A 9665-nucleotide genomic window follows, 5' to 3' on the forward strand; every position below is an offset into this window, starting at 1 on the left:
GGACACTTAGGTTGTTTCCACATTTCGGCTATTATAAAAATCCTGCAATGAACATTATGGGGTGCAAATATTTTTTCAAGATAGTGATTTCATTTGCTTTGACTATATACCAGAAGTGGCATGGCTGGATCATATGGTAGCTCTATTTTGAATTTTTTGAGGAACCTCCACCCTGTTTTCCATAGTGGCTGCACCAATTTACATTCTCACCAACACTGCACAAGGGTTCCCCTTTTTCCTTATCAACACCTGTCGCTTGTCTTTTGATAATAGCCATTCTATCAGGTGTGAGGTGATATCATTGTGGTTTTGATTTACATTTCTCTGCTGATGATTTGTGATGTTGAGCATCTTTTCATATCACAAGTTCTTAATTAAAATATAACTTATTTTGTCATAAGATTGCTTAGTAATGTCAGATGCCAATGAAGTTTTAAAATCAAACCTCAAACCTCAAATCAAAATATAAAGTTAATCTAGCCTGAGAGAACAAAGTTTAAATTCAAAAGTCATTGGCCAAAACTTTACATAAATCTATGCCCAAATCTGGGGACCTGCTGTTCTAGATATTTTGTAGTTTTAACATAACTTGTATCCCAACAAACTGAAACATCACAAAGTGTGCAAACCGGCATCCATAACTGTGCATTTGAATAACTTTGCCCCTTCCTTTAAGTAAATTTGTGTATTTCTAGGTACTGCCTCCTTTTATTTGTACAAGACATAAACGAACTGGAAGGTTACTTGAAACTGGGAGGCTGAAAACAAGAGGGTAAAAAATTAGAAGCCAAAAAAAAAACGCCCCTTGCACACTGCCACGGGCCAATCGCATTGGCGGGCGCGAGTGCCCCGGACATAGAGGAGCAGCGCCCGTTCCCGCGGCGCCCGCGCCCCTGCGTTGCAGCCTCCAAGGCTGTAGGGGCCGCTGCAGCACGGAGCGGTCAGGCGCGCTGGGCTGCTCCTCTCCGTCGCAGGCGGAGACGAGGCCGAGCGCCCCGGGCGCGGAGGTGTGACCCGGCGTCCGGCGAGCGGCGGCGTCTGCGGAGTGGCGGGTCCGCGGACCGGCGGGCGAGCGGGGACGGGCGTTTCGCCGCGCGCTCGGGCCTGGCCCTGGCGTTCCCCGGAGCACACCGAATCCTCGCCACGCGGAGGGCGCCTGGAGGCGCATCCTGGAGAACCTTGGCCGCACGGGGCCCATTTCTCGCCCCTCACGTTCCGGGAGCCCGGCACTCTGGTCAGTGGCCCGTTCGCGGACATCGCCCCGCAAGAATCGTCCCGTTTCCTGGGCAGTTGCATAGTGTCCTAGCTCCTCAAGCTCTCTGATTTAGAGGAAAATGGTTTTGTGATTGTTTTCACATGAGGTGCCTCTTTTTTTTTTTTTTCTGTATTAACGGTAATCTGTTCCCCCTACAACACAATGTCTAGAGCTTAATTGCATGCACCCTTTTTTTCAGGAGGCTTCTAATGCATCTGTCTTTGAGTAACAGCCCCCGGTAGTGTAGGTACCCCAGTAATGGGGAGAAGAGTGGACCCAAATACTACTTTATAGCCCTCAGGTTGTCTGCAACAGCCATGTCAAAACCTTTCCCCTGTCTTCAGGTACAGTAAATTCAAAAGTACCTTCAGATACTTTTTAAATAGTATTTTTTTACATTAAAACCAACAAATACAGAATCCAAGTAAAAAAACTCAAAGGATTACAATATGTTTCTTATATCGTGTAATGTATAAATGCAGAGCCTTGACGATTTAGGAAGAGTGGGGGTGAAGTGGTGGAATAGGGGTGGGCTGGGAACTGAGAACAGGATTATCTCACTCTTACCAAGGTACAATCTCTTTGCGTCTAGATTTCTCTATTTAAAAAACAGTGTCTTTATTTAGACTAGTGGTGCGGATGACAATAGCTACAACATCTATTATATCCTTCTAAAAATAGTATCTCATTTAACCCACATAGTAATTCTATGCAATAGGTATTACCCCTTTCATAAAGGTGAAAACTGAGGCTCACAGAAGTCTTTATCACTTACTGAAAGACATACAGCTTATAATAGCAAAGGTGGAATTTGAGGCTTTGCTGGATTCCTTCAAGACATAAAGTCCTCTGATTCTATCCCAGACTTGTTTATTCTAATTTAAAATTTTAAGGTGTTTTGCCACACACTTCAGTTATGCTCTTAAATATTAAGATAGTGTGGTATGTGAACTAAAATAACAAGTATATTTACATCTCATTAAAATATTCCATCTATTTTATAACTCCCTAAGTCATTTAAAAGAAAGGCTTTGATTATCAAAAATGACTGTCTGAAGATTAAATTTTTCCCCAAGCTGATATTCTTTCTATCTTGGACAAATTTTCATGTATGATATAATAGAGCCATGCCAATTCTATGTGAGTGAATTGTTTAATGTAAGTTGTCAAATACATTCAGGATCATCCGCCTGAGCAAGAATTTTACTAAAGGAGGGAAAGTCATTCAAAAATGACCAGTCCAGAATACATCTAGGCCCATCTTGTACAGTCTCGCATATTGTGCATTATTAATTCCAGGGACACTAATGTCACTCACACCCCGAGGTGTGACTGACCCTCACGGAAGTGTGCAAGAGGCAGTCCTTGACCTCTGCTGCCTCCTTTATTGCTTATTTCCTTCCTAAGAGGATGGGCAGATAAAAAAGGTAAAGACTTTTTACAAGAGAAGGATATATGAAGTAAATCCAGCTTACTTTAAATCTTATAAGGCAGGTATGAAAAAGCTACTTTTCTATTTTTAAAAAATTTATAAAGTTTCTTGTCATGAGTCAATAAGGGAATGAGAAATGGGTGTTGGAAAAATAAAGGAATAAGAGTATTGAGTATTTTGCAAGTAGGCCTTTGTACAAACAAATCACCAAATTACCCAGCCAGGAGCACAGTGCACTGCCAAGTTCCCGTCGCCCCTGCTAGACTGTGTGTGTGTGTGTGTGTGTGTGTGTGTGTGTGTGTGTGTGTGTGTGTGTGTGTGTGTGTGTGTGTGTGTGTGTGTGTGTGTGTGTGTGTGTGTGTGTGTGTGTGTGTGTGTGTGTGTGTGTGTGTGTGTGTGTGTGTGTGTGTGTGTGATTCCCCTTTTAACATAATAAATGAAATACAAGAACCTTCTATGTGAAAATAAATTTTTGTTCTTATATATAACAGATTTTTTACTACAAATGCCCTTTTTGACTTCAGTAATCTATATTTTTTATTTAAAATAAAGTTGTTAAATTTTCTTTATTAGTTCAATAGATGGTATAAATAAACTCATGCAGTTTTGGGAGAATTGTAACATCTTCAGTGACCATGGCTTTTAAAAGCAGAAGCAGCAATAAAACTGAGCTGTCTTAAACCATGTCTAGTAAAAATGATATGTAATGGAAAATGTTACTTTCATACTTATAAAAAGTACCACAAACAATTGAAATTCTGGTATATTAAAACATCTTTTTAAATACAGTACAGTAGGTTATCCCTTAATTTGTCGATGCCCTTTCAGTAAACATTCATAGTGATTTCCAATCCAAGTATTCTTTAATTGTCATTTCTGATGAAGAATTTAACATAAACAGTGCATTATTAAGGTGAATATGGATGTTGTATGTTGCAGTACAATAAATTAAGCCTTGTTTGCTTATATCCTTGATTCATTACAAAAGAAATATAGATTTTACTAAGGAAAAGAGGGGGCCAAGGAATCTTGCATCTAAAATTAAGTAATTAAAATTCACGTTAGAACACTCTTAATACATAGTTTTTATAGACATATAGGTTGAATTTCATGACATTTAACATCACTGCATTACTTTAATTATAAAATACTGAAATTTCTGTTGGCTGCAGCTAGTTTTCTCTCACACGTATATTTTGGACTTCAGGTGATGATTAAGTTAATCATCCTTAGTTCTTGGCACATTGTCATCAACACAAAGTGTACGTGATAAATTGATAAATGGTCTGAAGACCCTCCTGTTCTCTACAGTATGCACTCCCCATACCCCATTACCTTGTTTGTCTCCCCGTTATCTTGTTTTTCTTGGGTATTTCCTCACCATCTCCTTCATTACCTTGTATTTCTTCCCAGTAAGCAATTATAAGCCGTATTTTACCAGATATCTGTTTTCATTACATGCAGCAGTTCCTCAATAATTAAAGAAAATGCTGTTTTTGTCAGTCTTTGGTTAGAATGACTTTTACCTTTATATATTTGCTTTTTCAGGCCTTCCTATATTTTTATCTAATGCCACAGTTTCAGTGAGTGGCATACTGTGGGGCTGTGATTCATTCTTAACAACATGCTATTGTGTTAGCTGTTTCCTATCTCACATCTTTTATAGGTGTGGCCTTTGCAGGTTATAGTACTGCTTCCACTTGAATAGTTGCTTTTTTCTGAATTTTCCCTTTTTCTGCGTTACAGTCAAACACATTATTAATATAATGAGAAACATCACTGGCACCTAGCTTAGGCATCTGGTGGCCAATATTTGTTACTTAAATTCTAAATACATTGTATATGGCATCCATCTTACTGTCATGACTAAGAGGGAAAGATAACATGCCAGCAGTTTTCATAGAAGGAAATGAAAGCAATAGAAGCAGTAGATTGTTGCCACAAGAAAGGAGAAGTATCAGAGGAATTTGGCATCACTTCTCCTACCTTGTTGACATTTTTGAAAGACTGAGCCAGAATTGAAGAACAAATTAAAAGATTCTGGGTCTAATGCAGAAGCAAATTCGAGTTTCTTTTATAACTGTTTTTGCATGATATCAAGAAGTTTGTGCAAGAAATGGGTATGTAAATGAATTACTTCTTCCCCAGAAAACATTGGGTTTTTTTGCCGACTTGGGGCATGATGAATTTCAAGCAAGTGTGTGCTGGCTGAACAAATTTCAGTCATGTTATGGAACTATTTCAGAAGTTGTCTGTAGTGAAGAAAACACTATTCCAGCAGAGAAAATTAGTAACTTGCATGCAGGAGAATTTTTTTTTTAATTGCTAGTTGCAGCCTCAATGATGTTTTAAATGGATTAAATAGGCGTTTTATGAGTTGTTACCTCATATACTTAATGCTCGAGGTGGGCTTTGCAATAGAAATAAACAGATTGATGGTTGCTTTATTCTGCTGTAATGCATGTTGTACAGAAAAGATGAGACCACTTGCATTGGCAATTTTAGTTAGCCCTCAGTGCTTCAGAAATGCTCATTTGCCCCCCTGTGATTACCAAGCCAATATACAGGCCCAAAGGATGAAAGATTTATTTAATGACTGGTTGAGAAGGGTTGGCAAGAGAATAAAAGGAGCAAAGTGAAATGCCCTATTCCTGATAGACAACTGTTGTGCCCATAACACACTGCGGATCATGCCTGTATTGAGTTTTTGCATTGAACTGCACAGTCGTTCTACATAACTCGCATAGTCAAAGCTCACAGCTAAATTTGGCTGATGAAAGGAAAACTGAGACAATCAAACGAAACAAGCCATTGGCATGATTGCTGAGACCTGGTCATCTGTAGACTATAGTTAAAGGTTGGTGGGGAACAGGTATGATTCCTGCGGAATCCCTGGAGGTCAGCCTGGAAGAAGACTGCAAACCAAGTGTGGTTTTGAACTAGTATGGTACTCAATTGCTGCTGTGACTGGTCTCCCAAACCAGTTTGATTTTGACACTTTGTGGCTACAGATTGCAATATAACTATTTCCCAAGAGTTAGCAAATCCTTAAATTGCTACAGAAGTGCTGATGTCAAAAAGGAACCAGGAAGTGATGATGGTAATGGTGACAATGACATCATGACATCCACAGGAAACAAGTGATGGAACAGCCAACAAGGAACGTTGCAGAAGTCCTTGCAAACATGGAAAGTGATGGGAATCCTTTCCTTTCAAGCAGATGTTCCTGACAAGATGTTTACCCAACCAAGTGGTATAAATGAATATGTAGTGACCACTGCAACTAAAACTGTTTTGAAGAAACTGAAATCACTGCATGACTGCTAATCTTCTCCATAACTAATAAAGTTGGAAAAATACTGTATTTATAAAATCTGTAAAATACAAAATTTAAAGAATACTTGTATAAACACAGCTCCAGTGAGTGTTTAAATATGAATGTTTGTTTTATAACATTCACTGTATAGTAGGAGTGCAGCATTTCCCCAAAGAATTGATTATATTGTCATTAATTTCAGCCCTTCTTTGAAAGGCTTCTTCCCCTGTCTCTCCCTTCCAACTACCCCCGCCATCCCTACCCCAGCATTGGGTGGCAGGAATGATAAGACTAAGCTTTGGCTTAATAGGACCAAGAAGATCAAAATACAAAAGTTGACATTCCATCTGGGAGAACCAGAAGCCAAAAGACATAATTGGGTTTAGTAGGATAGATTTAGAGTAATTAAGAGGCAAAAAAGGATATTCAGATTAAGGCCATAGCAAGGCAATCCTCCCATGAGTCAGACAGGCAGAGGGGAAGTGAGGGCAAACCTCTATGTGCCCTTACTGCTTGGGGGCCAGCAGAGGAAGGGGAGGAGCAGGAGGGGAAGCGGGCCAGGGATGAAGCTCCAGGAGCAACTGAGGAAGGGAATGCTAGTGCTTCTCTCAGAAGGTGTCTTGAAACGTCTGTTGGCAGGCGAGGAAGGGTGAAAATGGAAGGAAGAAGGGTATGGATAACCCACTGAGCAGTCCCACCTTTAGTACCCCTTTTATGTAACCCCCATCATACAGTGTGACGCATGACCAACAAACAATTCTCTAGGCATTTGTAAAGTAGAAAAATAACTTTTGTTCACCCCACTAATGTGTTCTAAGAGATGAAAAATGAAATAATTGTATCAAACAAAAAACACCATTCACAAAGTATATGTTATACAAAGTCATAAAATAATTGACCATCCCTTTTGGCATCTATCTGGACTGGGATGCAAAAAAAGAATGAGTATAGAATGATTTTTTTTTTTAAAGAGCATTATCAAGAAAACAATCATGAAGGAATACAATTATTTATTTTTAGGTAACAAATAATCATCTGAATTTGTCAAGATGTCTTCAGCACCTGAGCCTCCGGCCTCTACAAAGGAACCACCCAAGGAGAAAGACTTTGGAAACCCAGGGCTTAGAGGGGTCCGCACGACTACCTTATTTCGAGCTGTGAATCCAGAACTCTTCATTAAACCTGTAAGAAATATATCTAGAATAAGACTTTATGTTTAAGTATCAGGGTATCAGGAGTAGAAAGCTTTTATTTTCCTGTAACATTTTATTTTATCATGGACATTTTATACTGAGTAATAAGACCTCTGAATAAAAGCAGGTGGAAGGAAGATCTTAAATGCTGGTTCCTTAAATACACATATGAAACTACTTATTTTGCATTTTACTGGATTAAATTCCTATTCAAAATTTTATTTTAGTAGCATTAATTTGAAGGGAATTTTTATTGTTTGATCTGGTAGCATTAAGTAAATAAGACCTATTAAAAAAAAGAAAACAAAGTGAAAACCTGATCATTGTAATAGACTACAATTCTAATCTTTATTATTATGTTTTTACCTAAGGGATATTGTAAACATTTTGTGAAAAATTTGAAGATGTACCTTGGTACACTGTTAGGGAATTACATTGCAACAGGAATCATTCATATTCTTGTTGCAAACTATTTAATATATTTGATGTCTTTTTAAATAAATGCAAATTTTATTTTTAACTAAATGTTAATGAACTCAAATGATTATGTACTTAAATATATTGAATTTGATTAGAATTTTAATAACATGGTTGTGTAAACTTTTAAAATTAAATAGGTCAATTTAACAATCAAATCATTAAATCACGGTAGAATGCTTTAATAACAACTTTGAACTAGTGTGTTCTTTTAATTGCGAAATGCATTTCAAGAATTGCAAATTTAAACTGCTCTGAGCTTGTGGCGTTTCTTTCATGTCCATCCAAGTGAGAAAGTTTGACCTTTATTCTTTTGATGGTTAAGGTTTAAAATAACAGTAATACAGCAGATGTGGTAACAGAAGCAGAATATAGTTATTGAAAATTGAAGCTTGGGCCCTGAGAAGTTAAGCAGCTTCTCCATGTATCACAGAGGACACTGAACTCTCAGCACTGGACCAGTTTCCACGCCTCTCACCCCCCCTGCTCTTCCCCTAACCACCGCTTTCCTGAAGGTGGAGGTCTGAGATGTCCATGCTGTAGACTGGTGAAAGGCAGGAGGAGAAGCAAGTGTCCCCTATAATCTCCAGGTTATCAGGAGTTGAATTAACTGAATTAAGAACTGAGCAAATTATTATAATTGAATATATTACCTTAAGAATGTTAGTGTGATAATAAAGACCTGATAAGTCAAGAGGAAAGTGCAACAGAATATTTGGATCTCCTCAGATTGGTAGTCCTAATGAGGCTTTATAATTGTTTTTTTTTGACAGAACAAACCTGTAATGGCTTTCGGATTGATAACCCTTTCGCTTTGCGTGGCTTATATTGGTTATCTACATGCAACACAGGAGAATAAAGAGGACCTCTATGAAGCTATTGATAGTGAGGGAAACAGATATATGAGGAGAAAAACGTCTAAATGGGATTAACAGCGCTGGTCACTGCAGGCGCAGCTGTGAGGGCTCTGAAATCCTCACGGGAGAGACTGAGTGGACATGACTGTGTTTCTGGGTCTAAAATATGTTAATGAGGAAAAATAGCAGTTGCAACCAAACCACTGGAGTAAATTTGGTCCTTTTAAAGCTGCAGCTTTTATCTCCTTTTCCCAGAGAAAGAGCCACTCAATACTTTCCTTTTATTAAATCCTTGTATAAAAATGCCATGAGAATGGAAGTCATTTTTGTTAATTATTAAGTTCTACATAATAAAAGTACCCAGTGGTATTGAGTTTGCATAATGTTTTTAATATTTCAAGGTGAACTGTGCAGTTGCAACTGTTTCGAGAGTTTAGTTTTATTTTGCTATTTGTAAAGGCAATGTTCATTTTCTACCTGACATAAAACCCATATTTGTTGGGGGAGAAAAGTAATTTCAATTACTGTAAAGTCTACAGTTCACATTAAAGACATAGTTTTTAAAGATGGTTCATATATTTTGGTGTTTCATTTCAGCTATTTCTGGTCCAGAATTTTATTTCAATTGAAAAGATAGTCCCAGTCAACTACTAAAATAAAGATTAAATGAATAATTCAAAGTAATTGGAGTTTTTCTTTAAAAAAAAAAGTATGTTATACTGAGGCATGATGTTTTTACTTGATTATAACTAAATGTTACCTATTTTAGTTTTTGTAAATTAATGTTACAGTGATATTAAAAGACCAAATGTTCTTAAAGTTATTTAAAACTAGAACTACTCAAGAGATAAGAAAAGAAAATCTTATTGTTCTGGGTTTCTGATAAGGTTCTGGACCAGTTTCATTTCTAGATACCCCATTCTCCAAATGATTCTAATTGGAGCTCTGTAATAAATTTCATCCTGAAATTTTGTTTCTTTTACCAAATAGTAATAATTGCACAGAGTTTATTATCATAATGTAAGATTTTAATTTCCAGTACTTCATGTGGTTTTGCAAGACACATGAAAATGCAATTACATCTGAATTGTAGATATGAAAGAGCTTAGCTAATTGAGTTATCTACATGCAACTA

At 37.6% G+C, this 9665-nt stretch overlaps 1 protein-coding gene across 1 annotated transcript; it reads left to right on the forward strand.

The window, feature by feature from the left end:
- The first annotated feature begins 998 nt into the window (after window positions 1-998).
- Window positions 999-9099, forward strand: SMIM8 (small integral membrane protein 8). The gene is made up of 3 exons (XM_036912166.2): window positions 999-1234; window positions 7024-7187; window positions 8447-9099. Exons 2-3 carry the CDS (start codon window positions 7053-7055, stop codon window positions 8603-8605), a joined length of 294 nt encoding a protein of 97 aa, XP_036768061.2. The 5' UTR covers window positions 999-1234; window positions 7024-7052; the 3' UTR covers window positions 8606-9099.
- Window positions 9100-9665: the final 566 nt, after the last annotated feature.

The sequence above is a fragment of the Manis pentadactyla genome, chromosome 12 (genome assembly GCF_030020395.1).
Source record: "Manis pentadactyla isolate mManPen7 chromosome 12, mManPen7.hap1, whole genome shotgun sequence".
In the NCBI taxonomy this organism is placed as follows: Eukaryota; Metazoa; Chordata; class Mammalia; order Pholidota; family Manidae; genus Manis; species Manis pentadactyla.

Excerpts from the sequence above, each read along its gene's own strand:
- SMIM8 (XM_036912166.2), top strand. The coding sequence starts at position 7,053 with ATGTCTTCAGCACCTGAGCCTCCGGCCTCTACAAAGGAACCACCCAAG. Across the intron at positions 7,188-8,446 it reads CAGAACTCTTCATTAAACCT|AACAAACCTGTAATGGCTTT; the intron begins GTAAGAAATATA and ends TTTTTTTGACAG.